Source organism: Podarcis liolepis, assembly GCF_965112155.1.
Source record: "Podarcis liolepis genome assembly, chromosome: 5".
Taxonomy (NCBI): Eukaryota; Metazoa; Chordata; class Lepidosauria; order Squamata; family Lacertidae; genus Podarcis; species Podarcis liolepis.
This window is the reverse complement of record NC_139556.1, coordinates 79,340,701-79,366,434: the sequence shown is the minus strand read 5'-3', so window position 1 is coordinate 79,366,434 and position 25,734 is coordinate 79,340,701. Positions and strand designations below refer to the sequence as shown.

Genomic DNA, 25,734 nt, shown 5'->3' with positions numbered 1-25,734 from the left:
TTCCGCTCCTCTCCTCCAATTAAAATATATGGTTTTTAAGCCCATATAGAAATAAAACAAACAAACAGGTATGCTCCTTGCCTGTATGGGGCAATTAAAGTTAACTGCTGAGCCAACTGCCTTTGCAATTTAAAAACTATTCAAGTTGTGGGTTTTTTGTGTGTGGGTTTTTAATGAAAACTAGAACAGACCATGGAACTCAAGAACAAGAAGCCATGCTTGTCGCCATCGTCACCTGGAAGTCCAATGCAAACCCCTTACGACCTGCTGCTAAAACAAAGGCTTTCCCCTCCATTTTAGTTGGGGGCTGAATGTAAACTGAATCCCACCCCACAGAGCAGTTTGAAAACCTGCCGCCTTGGCTGTGTTTACCAGTTCTGCCAATGCAGAACTGATTCCTTCCTCTTGCTCCAAACTGGGACGCAAGAGTGTTTGTGTGTGATATCCTGTACTCTGCATAGGAAAATCTGGTATATATATTTTTAGTTAACATGCATGTTTCATTGGCACAATATTGTGCCAACAAGAATGAATCTGGCCCACTGACAGCGATATAGTTGCTTATAGATTTGTTGGACTTGATTCTTGAAACATTAGAAACATTTTTCCCCTGCCACTGGAAATTCAGCACAAGATGGAGTGGGGGGGGGGAGTGTTTGCATTTCCCCCAGGATTGGAAATTCTTATATCTTAAAACAGCTTGAACAGGTAGATTAAAATGTCCAGAATGAACTGATGAACTGGACATTCTGAGTTGTGCTTCAGTATTTATGGGCGGTGGCTCCCTGCTTGTGGAATACCTTTAATTAAGCTGTGGGCTAATTAAACAATCAATGGCCTTTTAAATGTGATTGTATGGTGGGTTATTGGGGTTTGTTTATGTATCTTGATCTTCGGATGACAGGCGGAATATAAATTTAATAAATAAATAGGTAAATATTTACTTTATAGACTGCTACTAATGTCTGTGCTGTGGAAGAGACAGCCAAGTCAACTGCTGGGTAAGATCAGTAGAAACAGCAGGTCCAGTGCAGGTCTATGCGCATATTATCTTGGAAGTAAATCCCATTGTGTCCAGTGGGGATCCTGCACGGATCCGTGCGCTCCTTATCACATTTTCTTTGGAAAGCCTCCTTCAGAAGACAAGAATAATTGCCCTGCTGGTCAGGCCGGCGGCCCACCTAATCCAGCGAGGTTTCCCAGCAACTGGTATTCAAAAGCATTGCTTCCTCCAGCTTCTTGGAGGTACAACACAGCGATGGGTTCCCTCCAAAGAGAAGCAGCGCGCTCTGTTGTGGACCTATTATTGGCTCGGGCGAAGAAGTGAGTTCCATGCCCAGCAGATGGCGGGCCGGAGCGCCTATCCTGGCTCTGGTGCGCCATTGAACAATAGAGTGAAGAAGCTTCCATGTGCGCGCGTGCCCATCTCCACTCCCCCTTTTTTCTCTCGCCTTCAGCGGCCGCTGTTTTTTTTTATTTTAATTTTAGAGGGGGGGGCGGTGCCTCCGCGAGAATCTCCAGGAGCAGATTGTGGCGGGGTAAAGGAGAGAAAGAGGGCACCGATTTCTTCCTCGCTCCCGCCCATTCTCTCTCTATCTATCTATCTCTCTCTCTCTCTCCACCCCCACCCCCTGCCCCCGAAGTCTCCGCCTTGCCATCAGCAAAGACCAAGGGCATGCTCAGTAGGAGCCAGCATCGGCTTCGGGAGCAGGCTGCGACTCTACACCACCCCCTGCCTCTCTTTCTTGCGTCAGATTAATGTTCCGGGGAGGGACGGCGTGCGTGGGGGGGGGGCGGTTTGAGAAGGAACCACGCGCGCTTTGCCCGGGGGAGGAGCGGAAGGGCCGCCGGGGGCGGAGGAGCGGCTTAGAACGCTGAGCTGGCCCGGTGGAACGTCGGGGCTTCTCTTTTGGAACGCTCGCACACACTTTGGAACGCTCGCGCTCTCCCGCGGCGCGGAGGCGAGGCCCGGCCGGGCTCTCCGAGGAGCAGCAGCAGCAGCGGCTCCAGGGAACCGGGCGCTGTTGTTTGGAGTCTCGTTGGCGGGGGCCTGCGGGGTTTCGGTGAGCGAATCAGCTCGGTGCCCGCCGTTCGATGGTTTGTCCCGACCGAGATGAGCCGCCCGTCCTCCGCCGGACCCAGCGCTAGCAAACCCTGCGGCAAGCAGCAGCAGCACACCCCGTCGCCGGCTGCTGCCCCTGCCGCTGCCGCCAACGCCGCCGTCGCCACCATCTCCGCCGCCGGGGCCGGTTCCTCCGCGGTCTCCGCCGCGGCCGCTGTGATCTCGAGCCCTGGAGGAGGCGAAGGCAGCGGCGGGCCGGTCTCGCCTCAGCACCACGAGCTGACCTCGCTTTTCGAGTGCCCGGTTTGCTTCGACTATGTGCTGCCCCCGATCCTGCAGTGCCAGGCCGGGCACCTGGTGTGCAACCAATGCCGGCAGAAGCTGAGCTGCTGCCCCACGTGCCGGGGATCCTTGACCCCCAGCATCAGGAACCTGGCCATGGAAAAAGTGGCCTCGGCCGTCCTTTTCCCTTGCAAGGTAAGGAAGGGCAGGTCGCAGGCAGCAACCGGCACAGCCGCCGGAAAGGTGGGCGGGGAGAGGGGGCTGGGTCGAGGGAAGCAGCGGGGCTCAGCGCCTGCCCTTGAGCTTGTGGTGGTCCAGGTGTTATTTTAAAAGCTAGCTCTCTGAAATTCTCCATACCCTACTGGGAAGTATTGGGGCGAACCCCGTGAGCACACCCCCGCCTCCCACTAACTCCTCATGAGAAACAAATACGAAGTGCCCTTTTCTTCTGGAGAGCTGATTCTCAGAGACTGTTTTCATTTTAATGTAAGATGCACCTGCGCCTGCAATTCTGCCTCCGCCACCTTCCAAACCACTATTCCAAGCAGCCTTTAGATATAACCCCTTTACTCTTCAAGCTACAGAAGAAGTGCGGGGTCTTGCTCACATCCACAACAGTAAACTGTGTCCATGGTCCTGTCAAGAATGCAGATCTTTGCTCTGTTGTTATTTGTTCTGGTGCATTGTTGTCAAGAGACTGGGGCCAGAGAGCTCCTGGCTTTTGCACCTGACCTGTGCCAGGGCTGTACCCAAGCCAGTCTTTCTCAGTTTTGCTCCCTAATATCTTGCAATATGGAGTATTAACCTACTTTAGTTGTATGTGAAGAGCTTGGAGCACTTGAAAGAACACACAGACTTTAAAATCTCTCATTATTATTATTATTGGCTCATGTCATAGTTATACCTCATCCCTGCTTACACTTGACAGCGTATGCTATGTTACACCTGAGAGTTAATGTATAATTCAAAAATAGTGGCCACTGAGGAGTGGAGATCTAAGGGAGCATAAAAGTTTGGAAATGATTTGGAAACTCTTTAGCAGTAGCTGGATTAGTAAAACAGGAGGTTTTTTTTAAAACGGGGAGGCCAGAGATGGATAGCTCAGTCAGTCAGTAGATTCTTGACAACATGTAGGGAGCCTTGCCAAGTGTCTCGGTTAATTGAAACACATTGGTGCTAATGCACTCCCTGTTAGTCTGCGCTGTGCGCTAAGGGAATTGGGGCATTGGTCTAAACATGGCAGAGATGTGTGCAAAGGCCCATGAAATGTGGTACCTTTCCCTCCTCCTGCTTTCACATTTCTGACTCAACCTGAAAGGCAGAACTTGACAGAGCGAGAGACAAGTTGGGTTCTGGTGTGTTAGTTGGCAGGGATACGTGCAGGGGAGAAGGGGCAGGCCAGGGGGATGTGGGGAGGGGTGATTCTCCCCATCAACAAGTTTTCCACTTTTTTTTTTTATCCTGCATGATTCGGTTGCAGGCAGCTGGGGAATGGAAGTGTGTGCAAAGGAAAATTGGTGGGTGCAGAAAGCTGTACACACCTGATTCTCCTTTACAATCCAACTTCGCACGTTACCTCTGCAGAGACATTCCCCCCCCCCCCAAGATATACTTTTGCTGATGAAACATGTTTGCATCCCCTAAAATATTGAGCCGGGAGCTCAGGAACTTCCCATGTCCAAAGCCACAGAGCTCCTCTGCATCCAGTCAGAGGCTGGGGGTTCTGTTGATGACGTCTTTTGCTGTTGTGGAAGGGGACAGGATTGGAGCTTAAGGGCACCTGCAACCTATACTGGGACGGTGCCTATCCTTTGTGCTTATTATTAGTAAAAATGGTTGCAACATATCCCTACCCTCCAAGAGGAATGCTCCTGTTCAGGGCTTATGGGGTGACCCCCTTTCACTCCTAAACCATCGGCCCTTGACCACCCAAGTTCACGATTGGAATGAGTATAGCTAATTGCTAGTCCATAAGGACTTAGAAAAATGAGCGTGGGTTGCACAAAGAAGCAACAGCACCGACATCCCATCTCTGGTGGTGATGCCATTTACAACCTTTTTCTTTTAAATGCTCCCACCCCCTTTTCTCAATCAGTGTGAGTTTTTAGGGGGGAGAGGCTGTTTGGAAGCACCCTAACTAAGATAAAAACCGAGGTGGCAGCTGGCAGAGAGAAGAGCTGTTTCCACCCAAGCTTTCTATCAGTGCCAATCTTTAGGCCCTTGTCTCCCTTAAACTAGATATACCGGTGTCGGTTTCGCTCCCAAGACGCAGGTTTAGGCTGATCAATATGCACTCTAAACCATTCTAAAATGACATTGACACAGATCTTAAGGTTGTGTTGATGAAAGGCAAGGCTGGAAGCGACCATGTCGCCCGCGTTAACAGTCTCAATCGGAAGAGCTCCAGTGGCAAAAGCAAAAATTAAACTTGCGGAAATAGAGAGTTGCTGCATTGAACCACTGATACTATCATAGAGAGTTGGAAGGGACCCCAAGGGTCATCCAGTCCAACCCCTTGCAATGCAGAAATCTGAACTAAAGCATCCATGACAGATGGCCATCCAACCACTGCTTAAAAGCCTGGAAGGAAGGAGAGTCCACCATCTCCTGTGGGAGTCGGTTTGACTATAATTCAACCAGAGTTTGTTTTTTTAGGGGAAGGGGGCGTTTAGGGAAGACAGCTCCTTTCTTATAGTTTTGGGAATGGTGCTGCAAAAGAGCACATAGTTCTTAGATTTAAGGTACGCTGTCATAGAGTGTGCTTACAGAAGGCACCAGGTCCAGTCCTGGGATTTCAGGTAGCAGGGCCGGGATAAAACCCACCCTGGAGACTTGCCGCCAGTCAAGAGGAGTCCGTCCTGGACAAAGAGGGGCCAAATGCTCTGACGGAGTAGCTGGCAGCATCTTCATTCCAGGCCTGAACATTGCAGGATGCCAACTTGATACCAAGTCAGACTGTTGGTTCATTTAGTTCACTGCATCGGCCTTCCTCATCCTGGGACACTCCAGATGTTGTACTACGACTTTCATCATCCCTGAATGTTTGTCATCCTGACTGGGGCTGATGGGAGTTGTAATCGGAAGCATCGTGGGGGGATACAGCTTGTGGGAGGCTGGTGACAGTATTGAGCTAGGTGTAACAAGGATGGGAGATGGGGTAAAGCAATGCGGAGGTTGGTACATATAAAGTTGTGTCCTCTTGAGTTAGGCTCTTCTGCACTCTGTGGCTTTGGCATTCCAGTTTCCAACAGGGGACTTCCACTCGCCCTATCCAGAAATGGCAGGGATCTTGAATCTCAGATTTTTCCCACATTAAGCATGTCCTCTGCCACTGAATTTGGGGCCTTCCTCATTAGTGTGTGACCTACCAAGCCAAACATATCCCATCGGGCATCTGGTGTGACCTGCCAAGTGTCCCAACAACTCTGCTGCTTAGCAGTAACAGGTCAGTGGCAAAATCCGGAGATTTATTGCGTTCCTATTGGACCACCGTCTTGTAGGCTACGTTTGGTTTAGCGGGTCGCAAGTTGCTCAGAACAAGTGCTTGCAGTTCAGAGTTTTGAATTTAGATTCTACACAGAGAAACAAATGGTAATCACGAAACTGTAGTTGAAGACCAGTATTCGATTAAAACATGATAGGCTTCCCTGTGGAAGTCACTAAAACCTGCAGGTTTGAAATGTGCTTTCTTCAGAATCAACATATTGCATGGAGAATCTCCACATCATCATAAGCCACCTATCTGCCTGCAATGAAGCCATGCTATATACATAATGATTCCCAAATATTACATAGATAGGATGTAAAATTCCCAGAAAGTTTGAAAGGGAAAAACTTCTTTTTCTGTGGGCAGGGGAATGGAAATGAAAACCTTTGCAGTACTTATTTTCTTTTCTAACCCAAACCTTTTACAGCTTTGGCAGCATTAAATGCATAGTTCATAATATAGTTAGCATGTAAAATGGGTGTGTTCTTGAAATTTGCAGAGCAATGCTATGTGTTTACATGGAAGTGAGACCTGCTCTGTTTAGAAAAGTTTACTGCCTGGTAAGCACACATATAAATGCTGCCTCAAAACTAGAATTGCCCTAGTTTGGGTAGGAGAGTGCATATGTCACAGTTGTTTCAAGGGGCAAGCGGAAAGATTGACCACAAAAGTGGGGTCAGCTCGTAAGGGCAGCAGGTGCATGAATCCTTCTTTTCTTTTTTCATTTCCAAAACTTAGACCAAAGGTCACCAGAAGAGGATCCGTTGTAGCAGTAGAAATGTATGCAGTACATAGTGGAACCTGGACACCTGGGAGTTAGAGCCTGGAGCTATAGTCCTGTGCCCACTTACCTAGGGGTAAGCCCCATGGGACACAACAGGACTTACTTCTGAGTCAAAATGCATAGGGCTGCGCTGAAAGTTAGGTGTCATACAGGGTCGATTGGCATAACCTGGGGACACTTCATACATTGTACAGTTGATTTGCGCACCCTACAAATGCAGCATTGTGAGACATCCTAGAGTACATATTTTGTTTTATCTATATTTTGTTGAAGGGAGCAATCCAAGCCCATGGTCCACCGGGGTGAGGAGAGTTGGGAATAGGCAGGTCTCAGGCTGAGCCTGGGTTCAGTTGGAACTGAGTCTCGCATCCTGGCTCGGCTGAAGATATGCCATCAAAAATGGGGGGAAATAGAATAAAAATCAAAGCACTACCATCCTACCTTATCTTGGGGCTCAGTCATAGCTGTCTGAGCTGAGGCTGGGTTAAGTCCTGAAAAGGGGCCATTCTAGAGGTTTGGGGGGTCGTCTTGACGGGGCAGGGGAGACTTCTGTTCCAAACATGACCTAGCAACCCATCAGAAGTTAACACTGGTGGCACAAGTCAAACTGTTTTAAAGGCTTGTTTTCCCTCTGCCAGGCTCTGGCCAGCTCAACTGGCAGCAGAGGCAGCTTTAGGGTAGCATGACCGGTGCCACACTGCAGGAAGCACCACAACAATTATGCAGAACGGAGCGTGAGAGGCAGGCGGGGTGTTTGTGTCAGATTTTAGCATCGCACAGGGTGCTCCTGAAATTTTGGAGCCCAAAATCAAAGATTGGAATAGGGGTAAGTTACACCAGCCTAATTTACTCCATCATCCATTATTCCGGCTTCCTTTAGTTCAGATCACTCTGCCTTTCCATCGGTGGTTTCAGGATGGTTTTTAAACACTAAATAAGTAAAACAATGGCACAGGCATACAAAGCAACCAGCAGACAAGAGCGTGCTTGAAGTCAGAGAGTAAAACAATAAAAATGTTCTAAAATGCCTGACTTAATGAAGAAGTGTTTGTGTGATGCCTTTAGCAACAGTGAAGTTGGCAAGGTATTTCATAGGTTTGTCCTTCGCTTCGCACCAGAACAGCCTTGGTTGCCCCAAGTGACGACCTCTATCTGGGAAGAGATGAGAGAAGTACAGCCTTGTTGGTTATGCTTTCATTGGCTTTTGAGAAGGTTGACCGTGGAGTTCTTCTGCAGCGACCCAGGGAGGTGGTAGTTGAAGGTATTATGTTTCAGTGGTTGCACTGCTATCCGCAAGGTTGCTTCCAGAAAGCAGCACAAGGAGATTGTTGTTCAGCAACGTGGCTGTGGGGGTCTCAGAAAAGGTCTATCTGAAATTCATGGGATCTTGGGATTTGGAGCATGGTGCCATCTGAGTCAGGAGAAACTCTGAAGGTGTTGGACCGGTGTCTGGAGGCAGTGAAGGGCTGGGTGGGAGCTAATAAACTCAGGATGAATTCTGATAAGATGTAAGTACTGTGGGTGGCTGGGGGGAAGGTGGTTCCCATGTCTGGGAATTATGTGTAGAACCTGTTTTGGGAGGGGTTCCACTCCCTCTGAAGGAACAAGTTCATAGTCTGGGAATCCAGCCTGGATTCCAGCCTCAAATGGCTTCTGTGGCTGGAAGTGCTTATATCCCACTTCAGCGAATTCACTAGCTATGGCCATTCCTAGATGGGGATAGCCTGGTCTCAGTTGTCCATGCCCCCATCACCTTCTGTCTAGATTACTGTCGTGGCTGTATGTGGGGCTGTGTGGAAATTGTCAGACTGTACAGCAGGTTAAGTGGAAGTGATTTGCCCAAGGCCACCCAGTGGACGTCATGGCACCAATAAGAAAGAAAAAAATAGAATAAAAATCAAGGCACTAAAGTCATGTCAACATCATCCAGGTCTAGCAAGTCAACAACCTTCAAACAGAAAAAGAGTATCTTAGCACATGACTAGTCAGTGGCCTGACCTTTCTAGCCGGTTGCTGTTAAAGGTCAACAGAAGTACATTTAATGCAGGCTTTTCCTGTTCTAGGAGAATTACCATGGAAACGATAGGTGACTGGGAAATATTGCAATGTGGGTTGTCATCTGATGACAAAATTGTGTTTAATCATCTAGTCTGGAGATGGGCAGTTTCAGGACTTTGGGGCAATGCGGCCCTCCAGGCTTTTATGGGTTCTCTATCTGGCCCTTGGGGCCCTTCACAGGCCACATACACATACCGAGCCACACCAGCCCTGCTCTGCATCCTCCTTTGCCTGCCTGGAATGTGCCCATGAACTCTGAGAATTCCTTTTGCCTGAATGGAGGGCTGTGATGTTAGGTATCCCCATGAGTGCAAAGGCACAGCACTTCGCAAGATTCCCCATGACTGGTCTACACTGCAGGATTTTAGACACAGGTAGACAATGCTACAAGGGACGCGGGTGGCACTGTGGGTTAAACCGCAGAGCCTAGGACTTGCCGATCGGAAGGTTGGTGGTTCGAATCCCTGCGACAGTGTAAGCTCCCGTTGCTCGGTCCCAGCTCCTGCCAACCTAGCAGTTCGAAAGCACGTCAAAGTGCAAGTAGATAAATAGGTACTACTCCGGTGGGAAGGTAAACGGTGTTTCTGTGTGCTTCTCTGGTTCGCCAGAAGTGGCTTAGTCATGCTGGCCACATGACCCGGAAGCTGTACGCCGGCTCCCTCGGCCAATAAAGTGAGATGAGCACCGCAACCCCAGAGTCGGTCATGACTGGACCTAATGCTCAGGGGTCCCTTTACCTTTACCAAGACAATGCCACATAGAGATGCTGTCTGGAAAGGGCACGTTCTCTCACTGAGCTGTGCTCCATATGCACCAGAAACATTAAGAAATGGAGCAACTAGCTATACGGTTTCAGATCCATAGGAAGCTGCTTATACCAGGTCTGGCTGTTTGTCCTTGTGGGCTGGCTGGCATTGTCTACTCATGACTGGCAGTAGCTGTCCAAGGTAGCAGTTGGGGATCCTTCCTGATCCTTTTAACAGACAGTGATAGGTACCAAACCTGGGACAATTATCAGTATAGCATGTGCAATGTCACTCAGCTGTGGTTCCTCCCCACTTTTTCAGCACGACAGTGGCTTTTTGAGAGAGTCAAAGCTGGCATAGGATAGAAGCCTCATTCCTTGCATCTTCCACTCTTACCGAGATCACTGCCATCTGCTGGAAGGTTTGCGAAAAATAATAATAAACAAATGCTTTGGTTTTTTGCATCTTTTGCAAAACCTGTTTGGCCAGAGATGGCAGTGGGAGGAAATAAACAAGAACATTCATAGTGGTGTCTTCATTGTTGCCACCTTCAGCTGTCTGAGTGTATTGTCTGCCTTCAGCCTACCTGAGCACAAGGACAGGGTATGGGCCCATCTCTATTTAGCATAGTAATTAGCATTTAGCATGCTATGGGAGGCACCCATGTTCGAGATAAGCATCCTCTCTTACCCCATCTTCTGCCTGGGCCAGCTCTATAGAAGTGCCGTCCCAAGAATCAACAGCACCACAAAGGGTGCGGGAAGAAACTTTAAAACAATTAAAGATACCAATCAATTGATTTTCAGGATGCTACCTTAATTGTGTTTGAACTGTACTGTAAGGGTTGCCTTTGCAATTTGATTGTCATTGCTCATATGATAGGGGAATATTATCATCTGTGATGATGGGGACGCTTTGCTAATCCAAAACAAGCAACCGCAGGTTTGTTTGGCAGCTGGAAGGGGAAATTGCTTAATGGATTTCTCTTTCCCCCACCCCTCCAACATGTAAACAAATGGGCGCAGTCCATTTCCCACTGAAATCGATGGCAAAGCTGCTATTGATTTTAATGGGCTGTACAGTAGTGTCTTGGTTTTGTTCCAAGAATGGGTGGCATGGGTGATAGCTAGGGTGAGAGGGAGGAATAGAGGGCATGAAAAAGAAAAGTTTTCCAGTAACAGTTCAAGTGTTACTCAGAAGTAAGCCCTGGTGACTTCAGTGGGGCTTACTCCCAGGTAGAGTGGGTTAGGGTGGCAGCCTAAGTAACTTCGTGGAAGTGCAAAACTAACCTGCTTAACCAGGGGTAGGCAACCTAAGACCCGGGGGCCGGATCCAGCCCAATCACCTTCTCAGTCAGCGTGTTTTAACATGAGTAGAAGGTGTCCTTTTATTTTAAATGCATCTCTGGGTTATTTGTGGGGCATAGGAATGCGTTCATTTTTTCTTTTCAAAATATAGTCCGGCCCACCACATGGTCTGAGGGACAGTGGACCGGCCTACAGCTGAAAAAGGTTGCTGACCCCTGTGCTTGATTAATCCTCTTTTCGCACAAACAGTGCCTTTGCTGGATTTTTCCCCCCCAGTGTCTAAGGGGTTTCTGCAGAGTTGCTTGCACAGTGCTGAGAAGAGGGCAGTTACCAGATTATTCATTCACCGAAGATCTGGGTTAACGACTGGATTGGCCAGAATTGTTACCCGCCCGGTTCCTCTGACCTAGAGGAATGTGCAAAATTGGTATAGCCAGTGTTATTTGACTTCTGGCTAAGTTAGGGATGGAATTGGCCACTTTGCTTTCTCTCCCATGCTTTTCAATTTGTCCCACTCCGCAGCTTTTCCACTCCTGCTACAGTGGTACCTCTACTTACGGATGCGTTCTGTTCCGGGGTGCCGTTTGTACCACGAAAAGTCTGTAAGTAGTGCGCCGCTTCTGCGCATGTGCGTGACGCAATAGAGCGCTCCTGCACAAAGCGCATAGAACACTTCTGCGCACGCAGCAAAACCCGGAATTATACACTTCCGGGTTTGTCGCATTTGCAACCCAAAAATCCGCAACATGAACCTAATGTAAGAGGTATGACTGTACTTGGGCAAAAGTGGGCTCCTTTCTCCCTTCCTAGAGTGACAGCTTTCATGTTGCCAGAGAGTATGGAACAGAAGGCTTTGATTATCCTCTCTGCAATGCCTTCATATTGTGGCAAACCACTGACGCCTGATACTTAGTGGTATTGTCTGTAAAATGGGTATATCATTGCTCTTCATGAGCGTGATGGTGTCTCATACTAAGCTTCCTGACAGTTAGTTGGCCATTATTAACATTGCTCTGTAATCTCTAAATTCTGCCTTTGGAGAATAGGAAGGGAAGGGGAAAGATGTCAGCTTCTCCTAAGAACTGGTTCAAAGGTGACTGGCCTGGGGACAATGTATTAGGCAGCTTTAGATATTTAGAGAGGACATTTGCATGGTTTATAGCAAGTAGACATTTACTAGCATTTGGCTGTTGTCTTGTTAGGAGCTGAGGTCATGAGAGACCTGACGGTGGCCAATTCTTTAAATAGCAGAAATGCACATGCTGTGTGTGCTTTTAATCCCAGTCACTAGTAGCCTCGCTTCCTTAAATTTTTTCCCTTTCCTTTCTCCGAGCATACTATTTTACTTTGTTGGTCTCAGTGATGCAAAGCTAGTTCACCTTTTGTTCCTCTCAAAATAATATCAAAATGAATCAAAAGCTTGCTGCTTCCCTGCCTCTGACTAGCCATTGTCTGGCTGCATTAATAGATGCTTGCGCCTGTTTTATAATGATCCAATAAGACTTAAAAGGTAGGATAAGAGGCAGGATCAAGGTTTGTTTTCTAGAATCGCTGATGACAAATATGATGGGGAGGGAAGGGAACCAGTTCTATTTTTAGTTCTTTGATTGATTTTAATGAATGAGTTGGGAACAAGCCTGGGGCTGTTAATTACAAGGCTGGGGTTTGGGTTCTTTAGAATGGAGTTTGCTAGGTAGGATTTGGAGCGAGACCACAGATTGCAGCAGACCATGTTGGTAAGGAATTGCACTGCTTTTGCATGAATCAGGTGGTGTTGCTTAAGAGCAGCAGAGAATACAAATGAAATAGTAAGGTAAAGGTAAAGGGGACCCTGACCGTTAGGTCCAGTCATGACTGAGTCTGGAATTGTGCGCTCATCTCGCTTTACTGGCCGAGAGAGCCGGCGTACAGCTTCCGGGTCATGTGGCCAGCATGACTAAGCTGCTTCTGGCGAACCAGAGCAGCGCACGGAAACGCCATTTACCTTCCCGCTGGAGCGGTACCTATTTATCTACTTCCACTTTGACGTGCTTTTGAACTGCTAGGTTGGCAGGAGCAGGGACCGAGCAATGGGAGCTCACCCCATTGCAGGGATTCGAACCACCGACCTTCTGATCGGCAAGTCCTAGGCTCTGTGGTTTAACCCACAGCGCCAGTAGTCGGCACTGATTGTCCCAGCTAGGGCTGGGCAATATCAGCTTTTCAACATTGCGGTGTGCTGCCAGCCAAACATCACAGTTTGATGATGTACCACGACATTGAAAAAGCACGCTGCATTGGCCTCTGCCCATGAGGCTCCTGGTGAAACTTCCCCAGCTCTCACCTCAGGAACTGAGGCCGTTTCACCCAGGCTCCTGCGGGGTGGGACAACGCAGCTTCTTTGGCTTCCCCTCCCCAGCTGAGACAGCCTCAGAACTCCCCCTGCTCACGGACAAGCAGGCAGGGCATCGCTGCTGGCTGTGGGAGCGCCAACCACACTCCCCTCAGCTGAGCAGTTTCACGGAGGCCGCTGCCAGGCTGGGGGGCTCCTTTAACTGCTCAACTGAGGTAAGGGCAGCTGCATACAGTGATACCTCGGGTTACATACGCTTCAGGTTACATATGCTTTAGGTTACAGACTCCACTAACCCAGAAATAGTACCTCAGGTTAAGAACTTTGCTTCAAGATGAGAACAGAAAGTGTGCGGCGGCCGCACGGCAGCAGTGGGAAACCCCATAAGCTAAAGTGGTACCTCAGGTTAGGAACAGTTTCAGGTTAAGAACGGACCTCCAGAACGAATTAAGTACATAACCAGAGGTAGTACTGTACTCAGTCAAGCAGTTTAAAGATGCAGAAGGAGGAACAAGCTGTACAGTGGTACCTTGGGTTACATACGCTTCAGGTTACAGACGCTTCAGGTTACAGACTCCGCTAACCCAGAAATATTACCTTGGGTTAAGAACTTTGCTTCAGGATGAGAACAGAAATTGTGCTCCGGCGGTGTGGCGGCAGCGGGAGGCCGCATTAGCTAAAGTGGTGCTTCAGGTTAAGAACAGACCTCCAGAACGAATTAAGTACTTAACCCGAGGTACCACTGTATTGGCCCCCAGGTTGTTCTCCCTCTGCATCGTATGAGGGTAGAGTGCGATGGTGGTTCACTCAGGGATATGTCGCTGGTGAGACTGCCACCGCTCCTCGAGTGGACGCCGCTAACAGAGGGACCCGGGAGCGGTGGTGGGTTCACCAGCGATATACCACTGAGTGAAGCTGACACCACGGTCTGCTCCTCATACCGGTCCTGGGCGATATATATATCCCAGCATGTGCTGACTGCAACGGCTCCTCGGAAGCCAAAGTGACTCATTCTTCGTCTTCATTTGGGGTTGGGGACCTTTGTTGTTACTCCTTTTGTGTACTTGGCTTGGAGGGGGGATATCGCCACCTTGCAGTGTCGGGTGTCAGGCTAGGACCCGGGTTCAGATCCCACGAAGCCCATTGTGTGACCTTGAGCCAGTCACCATTTCTCTGCCTAACATATCTTACAGGGAGGGTTGTTGTGACGACAAAATGTGGAAGAATTTACGCTAGCAAAAAACACCTCGCAGGAAAGATGGGATTGCAATCACACCAACTTTTTTCTTTGTTTCCACAATCCATATAAATTATATTTGCCTATATAGACTTCCACTTTAGTTCAGATTTGCTCACCTGATCTTGGGTGGTGATCTTCATAGTTCGGTGGACAGAGTCTTTATAAAGCTACAGTTGTTGTTGTTAAAATTTGCATACCATCCTATACCCATAGATCTCAGGGCAGTTCACTACATAAAATCACAGTATAAAAAACAGAAACTACATAATAAAAACAACCCAATAATCCCCTTTCACAACACATTTTTAAAGGGCATTGATGTCAATCAGCCAAAGAGGTATTTATTATTTATAGTTCTACACTAATAAATATTATTTATTAGTTCGACTGTTCGACAGTGGAATTTGCTGCCAAGGAGTGTGGTGGAGTCTCCTACTTTGGAGGTCTTTAAGCAGAGGCTTGACAACCATATGTCAGGAGTGCTCTGATGGTGTTTCCTGCTTGGCAGGGGGTTGGACTCGATGGCCCTTGTGGTCTCTTCCAACTCTATGATTCTATGATTCTATGATTTATTAGGCTTTACAGTTGTGTCCCTGCACAACTCTGAAGCGCACTGGATCTTTTATCCTAATCTGCCACACAATGTGGGTCCCTCTTAGGAACAAGACTGGAATATAGTGTAGCAGATCATAGTGGAAATACCTGAATTTCCACCGTTCAAGCAAACGCAGCTGTCATCTATCTACACCTGGCCTTCATGCGAGAGAATTGCATGGAGCACCCATGTCATAGATGACGTTATCAGCAAGGTGGAGGGAGGAGCAGAGAGTGCTCTGCAAGACCCAAGACTCTTGTTGATGGTAAATGAGTGTTCAGATTGGACTACAGACACTCCCATTGTCCAGGTGCAACCTGAATACTTACTCCCCTTATACATATATGCCTATATATCTAGACTTCTGCAGAAGCCGCCAGGACTTTTAGCTGCTTGAAAAAGATACAGTGGTCACAGCCTTCCTGTGCCTATGCTATTCCATTTTGGCTTTGGCTGCAATTGATTTTGGTCCTCTTTTTTATTGTTGGCCACTGCTTATTCGTGATGCTGCCTTTGATCTGGCATTTGCCCATCTACTTCTTATCACTTCCTCTGAGGCTGGAGTTTACCATGTGGCTTGAATACTGTATCTTAGGGTAGCCAGTTTAGTGCTCTCCCATAATTCCTGGCCATTGGCCAAGCTGGGTAAGGCTGATGGGAGTTGGGAGTCCAAGAATATATGGAGGGTACCCATTGCACTTGCGGCCCCAGTTTATGACTCCTCCATTGGATCTTTGCTTAGATTGTTGATGGCTGTGCAGGACCTTCGCCTTAGTTCTGATTCTGAACTTGCCACTGACTCTTGAGTCCTGATACTCTTCCCCCTCCTCTTTGATCTTTTCTGTTCTTCATCCACTCGGTCTCGTAGCGGCTTGGGCTTGTCCAGATCTGCTGATTATCGGTATTGTTCGCCAGGTGCAGATTGTTCCAATCTATTGTTAGCTGTAACTGAAAGTTTTCTTTAGTGAGAGGGGGAACTAACTAGAAGATTATGAATGGCTGGGACTTGTTTCTTTGGTGTGTGTGTTTTTTCCTCCTTTCCTTTTTTTGAAGAACTGACTTTTAAACTGCAATGCAGAATACAAAACCACAGTATTGTAACACGGTGTAAGTTGGCAAAAGCAGAAACTTAGAAAAGCCTAGCAGCGATCGTGCTTAATTTCCCACCAACCAAAATGAAACATCTTAAAAATTAAAATCAGATTGCATTGCTCAGAGAAACCCTTTTAATAATTTAAATCTAAACATTTATGCGATGTTAGTTGTATCTGCTCCGAAAATAGTGTTTCTTTTTTCTTTTTAAGGAAATGGTGCCTTTGCTTGATTGCAAATTCCAATGCTACCAACACAATTTGGAGGATCAGGCATATACTGGGGGCTTACACACGTCCCCATTATTTCTCACAAATGCAGATTCCCTCATCCATTTCCGGACGTGTTCTCAATCAGCGTTCCTGAACCTGGTTCCTTCCAGATGTATTGGAATGCAGCTCTTTTCAGCCCCACCAAAGACAGCTCTGTGAAGGGCACAAGGTTGGGGAAGGCTGTTCTAAACATACTTTGGCTTCAGTTCCAAATTCATGCAAACTTTGGTTAGTGCTGACCAACTACAAACTACAGTTTGCAGTCCTTCTTTAAAGCAGCTCCCTGTTAACCTTACTAGGTAAAGGTAAAGGACCCCTGACAGTTAAGTCCAGTCATGAACGACTCTGGGGTTGCGGCGCTTATCTCACTTTACCGGCTGAGGGAGCCGATGTTTGTCTGCAGACAGTTTTTCTGGGTCATGTGGCCAGCATGACTAAGCTGCTTCTGGCGAAACCAGAGCAGCGCACGGAAACGCCGTTGGCAGGAGCTGGGACCGAGCAATGGGAGCTCACCCTATTGTGGGGATTCAAACCACCGACCTTCCGATCGGCAAGCCCTAGGCTCAGTGGTTTAGACCAGTGTTCCCCAACCTTGGGCCTCCAGCTGTTTTTGGACTACAACTCCCATCATCCCTCGCTAGCAAGACCAGTGGTCAAGGATGATGGGAATTGTAGTCCAAAAACAGCTGGAGGCCCAAGGTTGGGGAACACTGGTTTAGACCACAGCGCCACCTGCGTCCCTTAACCTTACTAGACTTGCTCAAAAAGCGTATATACATGTGCTCACTTTGCACAGTTCTGCTTCCAGAAGTTCAGTTTTCCTCTGGTTTCCGATATTTCACCAGCCATTTTTGCTGACACTTAGTAAGCATCTGGCCCTTTGTAGCTGTGATGAGAACCTGGAAATTCTCTTTGGTCAAAATGCTTACGGTAACCGGATTCTGCAACCAAATGGAAAATCTTTGCTTGCAGGATGCAGTCCTGCCGTGTGCTCAGACCTGAGTGAGTTAACTGTCGAAGACAACTTCTGCATTTTAGAACCGATAGCAAAATTGTAGTGTAAGGGAACAGTATTTCACAAATGCAAAACTAATAATATAAGCACGCAATTAGCTATGTGCCCAGCTCAGCATGTACTGACCTATACAGCTGCTGAGACTGCAGTTAACGGTGATTGCCGGGGGTGGCGCGGCGCGGCTTACGATGCATCTCGGAGGGAAACTTGGAATAATTGAAAAGAGCCAAGTTGGTGAAATAGATCATAGATGTTAACAGGATCTAAAACTTTCCACCTTCAGCTTTGGGGGGCTTCATGTGAAATGCAATGTCCTGTCTTGTACTTATTACCCGCCCTTGGCATTTTCCAGTGAGATCTGGCCCTAGGTCAAGTCATTTGCCCACCTCCGAGCGATTTTGCCTTGCAATCCGAGAGCTGCACCCCAGAATAGTTAGCGGTATCTGGGGGTGGGGTGTGTTTATGCCCCAGCGTCCTCAATGACACTGACTGTGATTAAGGCGCCTCACTTATGCCCCTAAAACACTGTATCTCTAAATGTGGGCTCCTGCGTGGCTTGTGCAAATAGGCCAGTTGTGGGTGATATAATCACAATCTTCCCACTCTTTTCTCTGCCCAGAAAAAAAACCACTGGTAATGTTTACAGGTTATGTTATAGTAAAGGTAAATGGACCCCTGACCATTAGGCCCAGTCGTGACCAACTCTGGGATTGTGGCGCTCATCTCGCTTTACTGGCCGAGGGAGCCGGCGTACAGCTTCCGGGTCATGTGGCCAGCATGACTAAGCTGCTTCTGGCGAACCAGAGCTGCGCACGGAAACACTGTTTACCTTCCCGTCGGAGCGGTACCTATTTATCTACTTGCACTTTGACATGCTTTCAAACTGCTAGGTTGGCAGGAGCAGGGACCAAGCAACGGGAGCTCACCCCGTCGCGGGGATTCAAACTGGCGACCTTCTGACTGGCAAGTCCTAGGCTCTGTGGTTTAACCCACAGCGCCACCCGCGTCCCTATATGTTATGTTATAAGGCAGCTCAAAGTAAAGTTTCCAGCGCACAGCTTTTTAGAGATGTGTTGTGGACGTACCCAAAAGAAACGAGAGACTTCCACAATAAAACATTGGCTGTTATGCATATTTTAGAGGCAGCCAGGCATAAATGGGGCAAGAATGAACATGTCCCTGGGTACCGTAGAACTAATGTGCTGGGTTCTCGGCTTCTGCTGCTCGAATGCTTCCCACCTCTGTGTAAGAGGCTTGGCATCATTTCAAATGCTGCTTGCTTTGCTGTCTGGCTGTGGCAGATGCAAGAATGCGCAAAAATTTTGCCCGCCCCCAGAAATGTAAATGCGCCCTCAGAGGTAAGTCGTGTCCATGTCCCAAGCACACGGACCTGCTCATTTCTGCTTCATATTTCTCCCGCCCTCGTCCCCCAAGTTATATGGAGATGCTGCGATTCTCTCATCACCCGGATGCCAGATTCTCCCAAGAAAACCACAGCCCACAAACTCTTAATGGGCCCCTTGGTTTGTTTGGTCTCTAACCTAAAAGGTCTTTTCTCCTGGGCTGAGCTGTCTAGACATCTTTATCTAGATCAAGTCTTCTATGCAGATGAGTCACGTCACAATCACTACCACAATTACCCGCTGCAATAATGAATTGATGAAGGGTGTGACATCAAAGCAGGTCGTTTCAGTTGTGCATTATTAGCAATAGCACATTGCTGCAATACAGAAGGTTCCTGTCTGTGGTACCATCTGGCGGGCCAGGCAGGCTGCTGCAGTTTGCTGTGCTTTCATTTTTGCACATATATCGTATGTGATACCCGCCAGGTTCTCTGTAGCAGCATGTGCCTCCCTCTCTCTGCAGGGGGACTTTACAGTTTGTGCTTCCAAAGCTCACTGACCAGGCTGTAAAAGAATCTCTTAAAACTGTTAATAAATGGGGTAGGATAAGATTTGTAATCTAGGCTGTGTGTGTGTGTGTCTTGGGCCAAAAGAATTGTATTCCACGGAAATTGAAACGTTATGCCTACAATACATTATTCACAAGTGGATATTCTTAAAACACTTAATTTGCATCGTTTGGATTTCCCCCTGTCGCTTTACCATTTAGTAATAATGAAATGAGGGCGGAGGGGAAATCTATAAAAGAGCTGGGTAAGAAAGAGAATGGGTTGAAAGCGTCTGGAGGTGGGAAAGCCTGTTTCTCATCTGTCATCTAAATGCTAAATAATTTTTTTCCATTGCAACCACGAGGTCTAGAAACTTGAAAAGTTGTCTGTCTTGGCAATGATAATTTGGCCCCATAGGAGTTCCCCCAAAAGAATTCCCCAAGTCTCATGGTTCACACAAGTCTTCTGTTTCCGTGCTTTTAACCTTTTGTACCTTGTGTAATGCGATGCGGGTGGCGCTGTGGGTTAAACCACAGAGTCTAGGACTTGCCGATCAGAAGGTCAGCAGTTCGAATCCCCATGACGGGGTGAGCTCCTGTTTGCTCAGTCCCTGCTCCTGCCAACCTAGCCGTTTGAAAGCACGTCAAAGTGCAAGTAGATAAATAGGTACCACTCCGTCGGGAAGGTAAACGGCGTTTCCATGCGCTGCTCTGGTTCACCAGAAGCGGCTTAGTCATGCTGGCCACATGACCCGGAAGCTCTCTCGGCCAATAAATTGAGATGAGCGCCGCAACCCCAGAGTCCGCCACGACAAGACCTAATGGTCAGGGGTCCCTTTACCTTTTACCTTGTGTAATATTTTTATACATTTACAAACTCACCACAACTTCTTATGGGTCTGTGTGTGCCTTTAAAGCTGTTGGGTTTGGGGGATTTTCTGTGCAGCGAGCAAACACTACACAAGAGCTGAGTGGCATGTTCTCACCTACTGGCCGGTCCTTTCTGTGCTTTGCCATAGAGTTTGCAGGATCAAAAAATGCCATCTGCTCACCTTGTTCCAAACTGAGATGTAGCATGTTGTACACAAAGGAGTGGACATCTCAGGAAATTGTCAAGAAGCAAATTAATAATAATAATGCCTTTCACCTTTTTGTTAACATAGGTGTAGGTTTTAGTGTTGAGTTTTGTAATATTATCCTTAGTAACATCAGCAAAGCTAATGTGATTTTCATATATGGCACAATTACTATTGCTGTTTAGCTGACAAAGCTCAGTGGGAAATGCTGGGGTGCAATTATGGTGCATCTGAATGTGAGATGGAATGAGAACTACTAGGTTAGAAAGAACTGGACATAATAAAACATGGTATAGAAATGAGAACAACAACAATAATGAGTTTATCTCAGGTGCTCAAGCCACTGCACACAAACACACACAGAGTCATCTTTACAACAACCCTGCAAGATAGGTCAGCATTATTATCCCCATATTGCAGGTAGATGCCTAGGTAAGAAAACTGACTTCCTTCAAATTCAGAATTAAAAAGTTAACACAGATTAGAGTCACAAGAATAGGCTGGGCCCTGAAAACACACATCTCAAGTGTCAGAGACCAGCGTATAGAAGTACATCTTCAGCACTTACCAAAAGCCAGGCTTACATCTGAGGAGAGGGAATTTGGCGGCTACCACAAAGAATGCTCTCTTCTGGGCCACCCCCAATGCACTGAGCTTCTGAGGAAGGTGGAACTACCCAGAAGGCCACCCCCTGCTGATCTCAACACTCTGGATGATCTGTAGGGAAGGATGCAACCTTCCACTTATTTGGGGCCTAAGTTTTTTAGGGTTTTAAACGCTAGCATGAGCATCAAAGTGTTGGTGTTGACCTTTAAAGCCCTAAACGACCTCAGCCCAGTATACCTGAAGGAGCAGCTCCACCTCCATCGTTCTGCCCGGACACTGAGGTCCAGTGCCGAGGGCCTTCTGGCGGTTCCCTCACTGCGAGAAGCAAAGCTACAGGGAACCAGGCAGAGGGCCTTCTCGGTAGTGGCTCCTCCATCAGATGTCAAAGAGATAAACAACTACGTGACATTTAGAAGACAGCCCTGTTCAGGGAAGTTTTTAATGTGTGACATTTTAATGTATATTTGATCTTTGTTGGAAACTGCCCAGAGTGGCTGGGGAAGCCCAGCCAGATGGGCGGGGTACAAATAATAAATTGTTGTTGTTGTTGTTGTCTTAAATTGCGCCTGGAAGCGGGTTGGTGGCCAATCCTGGGAACTGTAGTTTGTTAAGGGTGTGGAGAGTTGTTAGGAGGCCTCTAATCCCTCTACAATTCCCAGAGTTTTATGGGAAGAGGGATTGATGGTTAAACCACTCTGGGCATTATAGCTCTGGGAGGTGAATGGGGGTCTCCAAATAACTCTCAGACCAACAAGTTCAGTAACAGACCCCATCACTGACGTTTCCTTAATATATCTATATCTGAGAGTGATTTATGTATTATGCCATTCAGCAAGTGAGGCTTTTAAATCTGAATTTAGGCCAAATGTGGTTTTTATTTTTGAAAAGTTGACTATTGGGTGCTGTGAGCTGGACCTTGTGAAACATTTCAGAGTAGTTGTTAAAAATTAATTGCGCTCTGCGGCGCTTGTGTGAAGTTGATGGCTGCGACGGGAGTCGCTGGAGGAGCTAAATTTTTGGCAGTTGCTTTCGCCTGAGAAATCGGTCGAGCCTGTTGCTCTGTTAAATGTTTGCCATAAAAACAAATGGAGTCTTTAAACTGCCACTTACTTTGAATTAAAAACGGTTGTAATTTCATGTAATCACACACCCACCAATATTGCAACCTTCGTTAGCAAGCGGTCTCCGCTTGTGAATTAAAATCCTAAAGTCATTCATGGCACGAGGCTCCTGCCCCGCAAACCAACAAGCCTTGTGTGGCATTCCCTTCCTCTGTTGCACGCTTTTAGACTTGTGGAGGGTGCCACAGATTGGTTTCAAAGCGCATACATTGGAGACAGAAGGCCACAAGTCGAACCTCTAGCACATCCAGTGAAAAAGGATCAGAGGGCAGGTGGTGAGGAAACTCAAAAGGTCAGAAGAAAGCAATGCGGTTGAAATAATAATTCACAGCCTCACCTTTGTTACAAGTCTTCAACATGGCATCCAGAAATAATAATAATAATAATAATAATAATAATAATAATAATAATAATAATAATAATTTATTTATACCCCACCCATCTGGCTGAGTTTCCCCAGCCACTCTGGGCGGCTCCCAATCGAGTGTTAAAAACAATACAGCATTAAATATTAAAAACTTCCCTAAACAGGGCTGCCTTCAGATGTCTTTTAAAGATAAGATAGCTGCTTATTTCCTTCATATCTGAAGGGAGGGCATTCCACAGGGCAGGTGCCACTACCGAGAAGGCCCTCTGTCTGGTTCCCTGTAATCTTGGCATTTGGTGGAGGATAGCCATGGTTTAGACCAGCCATTACGTTCAAAAAACGTAAATGTTTGGTTTGTGTATTATAAGGCAAGCTCTAGTTTCAGGGTATTTCAGTCCATTCGATTTCATCCCTGAAAACCAAAATCAAGCAGCAAGCCGCCGATTCTGCTTTATAGCCGTGCTTCCCACCCGCCCACCCTTTATTTTATTTTATTTTTTGTCTCCTTCCAGTACGCCACGACAGGCTGCTCCCTGACACTCCACCATACAGAAAAACCGGAGCATGAAGACATTTGCGAATACCGCCCTTACTCCTGCCCGTGCCCCGGCGCCTCGTGCAAGTGGCAGGGCTCGCTGGAAGCCGTCATGTCGCACCTCATGCACGCCCACAAAAGCATCACCACCCTACAAGGGGAGGACATCGTCTTCCTCGCCACGGACATTAACTTGCCGGGGGCCGTGGACTGGGTGATGATGCAGTCCTGCTTCGGCCACCACTTCATGCTGGTTCTGGAGAAGCAGGAGAAGTACGAGGGCCACCAGCAGTTCTTCGCCATCGTCCTCCTCATCGGCACCCGCAAACAGGCGGAGAACTTTGCGTACAGACTCGAACTGAACGGCAACCGGCGGAGGCTGACTTGGGAGGCGACCCCACGCTCCATCCACGACGGGGTGGCGGCGGCCATTATGAACTGCGACTGCCTTGTTTTCGACACTGCCATAGCACACCTTTTTGCAGACAATGGGAACCTTGGGATCAATGTGACTATTTCTACGTGTTGTCCGTGATATTTCTATGTAATTATTGAGACCATGTTGTTGTCTTTCGTTTCACTGACTGTTTTTATTTTTATTTTTATGGTGTTCCACTGTAGCCCTCTTCAGGTGTTCCCTCACACCCTATTAACAGTTGCATGAGGGGAGAACAGGGCCCCAGCTCCCTGGCACACACGTACCCCGGTCATCGCGGCACCACCATCCACATGTTCGTGCCAGGGAGGCAACTCCACGTGCGCAGGCTCCCCGATGATGTGGGACCTGTGTAATTGTTAATCGTGTGAGTGGGGGATGCCCGAAGGGGACTTTAGGGTTCTTTCTTAACCGGCCGTTTTCTATCCTCATTCTCTCCTTCACTGCTGCCACCACCTGCCTGTACCACAGAGTTTTTTAAAGCACAGTTAACAGGACAGTTAAGATGATTTTATCCTGTTAATCTGAAAGGAAGGGAGGAGATTCGTTTTTTAAAGAAATAGCATTATTTAAGGTTTTAAAAGGTGAAGGCGAATCCCTTTTCTTGACAAGCAAAACCTGGAATCAGAAGAGAAGCAGCGAAATGGACTTAAAGAGGCAGTTTGCACATGCAGAATGTGGGAGGTGGACTCCTTAGGTGTTCGAGTGCATTGTACTCCTTCAGACGGCAAGAGGGGCAGTTAAAAACAACAACAACAACCCTTATAACGTCCTGTTCTAGCACAGCATCTCCCTGTTATAGTAGTGTTCTCATTTGCCAGGACTTTTTAATGTCAGAGTGTGGGACCTTTTAGAAACGTGGTTTATCACCTGCAACCTGAAATGTTACCAGCTTGTTCTGCTGCATTTGTGTGTGTAGCCGCACAAATCTGCTTCTCTTGATGATCTCAGTGATTGGCCTTGTAACAGAACAAAAGAGAGAAAAATTGGAGTACGGCAGTATCACTTCTTAGCGATGCAGGAAGTTGCTGAAGCCTTAGCGGTTAGGCAACATGTCTCAGACGTGTTCTTTTGCAGTTTCACACACTGAACAGGGGGTACCGCTGCCATCTGGTTGGTCTTGCTGTTTTGTCCTTTTTCTTCCCAACAGTTTGTTCCCCGTGCCCTCCAAAAAAGAAAAAAGAAAGAGTTTCCATACACCTGCAAAATGTTTGACCCTCTTCATCCATCCAGTTCAGCAAGAGCTGAAGAGGCTCAACATTCTGTGGAAGCTGCTAACTTAACGTGGTGGCAAAAAACAAGATGTGTTTTGAGCAGTTTTAAAAATAGGTCCCACCTATAAATATACCCAGGATGTTTGGCGTACTTGACATTAACATTGTAAAAGCTATTTTCAAATAACACAAGGAAAAGCGATGTGCCGATTCGTCTTGTTTATGTTCTTTGCTATCTAAGTTTCCTGTTGTTGCCATATTTACTCTAGTTTTTTAAATAAATATTTTGCAAAAATAATGTCCATGGGCTGTCTGGAAAAGCATTTGCGCATCCGTCATATCTTCTTCGGCGATCCCTCGTAGCCAAGTAAGATTGTCTTCCATAAACACGGTTTTAACACTGAGTGTGTAAGTGACTGTGGAGGCCGATTCTGGATCCACACGTCCTTCCAGAGTGGGGACATAAGTTTCCGGGCAGGAGTTGATCACAGTAAGGGTTTGCCAAGCGTGCCTTCCTCTTAGCAGGTTTCTTCTCCCTTTCGTCCTGAGTTCGAGCGTCTTCAAAGCCCATGATACCTTTGGTAAAGGCTGTTCTCCAACTGGAGTGCTCGCAGGCCAGTGTTTCCCAGTTGTCGGTGTTTATACTACATTTTTTTAGATTTGCCTTGAGACAGTCTTTAAACCTGTTTTGTTGACCACCAGCATTATGCTTTCCATTTTTAAGTTTGGAATAGAGTAGTTGCTTTGGAAGACAATAATCAGGTATGCACACAACATGACCAGTCCAACAAAGTTGATGTTGAAGAATCATTGCTTCAACACTGGTGATCTTTGCTTCTTCCAGTACACTGGCATTAGTTTGCCTGTCTTCCCAAGTGATTTGAAAAATTTTCCGGAGACACCGTAGCTTAGGGGCAGAGTACACACTCCACATTCGTATGAGCCTGGGTTCATCCCTGGTATCTCCAGTTTTCAAAGACATATGAGTAGCAGAGTTGAGGGAAATCCTCCTTTCAGCCTTGCAGAGCTGCTATCCGGGAAAGTACACAATACTGATTTAAATTAGCCAGTATTCTGACTCTAAGGCAGCACCGTATTTTCAGTATATTTCTGACCTTTCATACTACAGGGAATGCATATTAACTAACTTGCACTAGACCCAGTACTGAACTTGTGCCTGTGTTGTACACTTAAAGAGTTGTATGGTTGCTCAGAAC

At 47.2% G+C, this 25,734-nt stretch overlaps 1 protein-coding gene across 1 annotated transcript; it reads left to right on the top strand.

Moving 5' to 3' along the window:
• The first annotated feature begins 1,316 nt into the window (after nucleotides 1–1,316).
• Nucleotides 1,317–24,815, top strand: SIAH2 (siah E3 ubiquitin protein ligase 2). The gene is made up of 2 exons (XM_083504533.1): nucleotides 1,317–2,539; nucleotides 22,845–24,815. The coding sequence occupies exons 1-2, from the start codon at nucleotides 2,114–2,116 to the stop codon at nucleotides 23,400–23,402; spliced, it is 984 nt and encodes a 327-aa protein (XP_083360659.1). The 5' UTR covers nucleotides 1,317–2,113; the 3' UTR covers nucleotides 23,403–24,815.
• Nucleotides 24,816–25,734: the final 919 nt, after the last annotated feature.

Excerpts from the sequence above, each read along its gene's own strand:
- SIAH2 (XM_083504533.1), top strand. The coding sequence starts at position 2,114 with ATGAGCCGCCCGTCCTCCGCCGGACCCAGCGCTAGCAAACCCTGCGGC. Across the intron at positions 2,540-22,844 it reads CCGTCCTTTTCCCTTGCAAG|TACGCCACGACAGGCTGCTC; the intron begins GTAAGGAAGGGC and ends GTCTCCTTCCAG.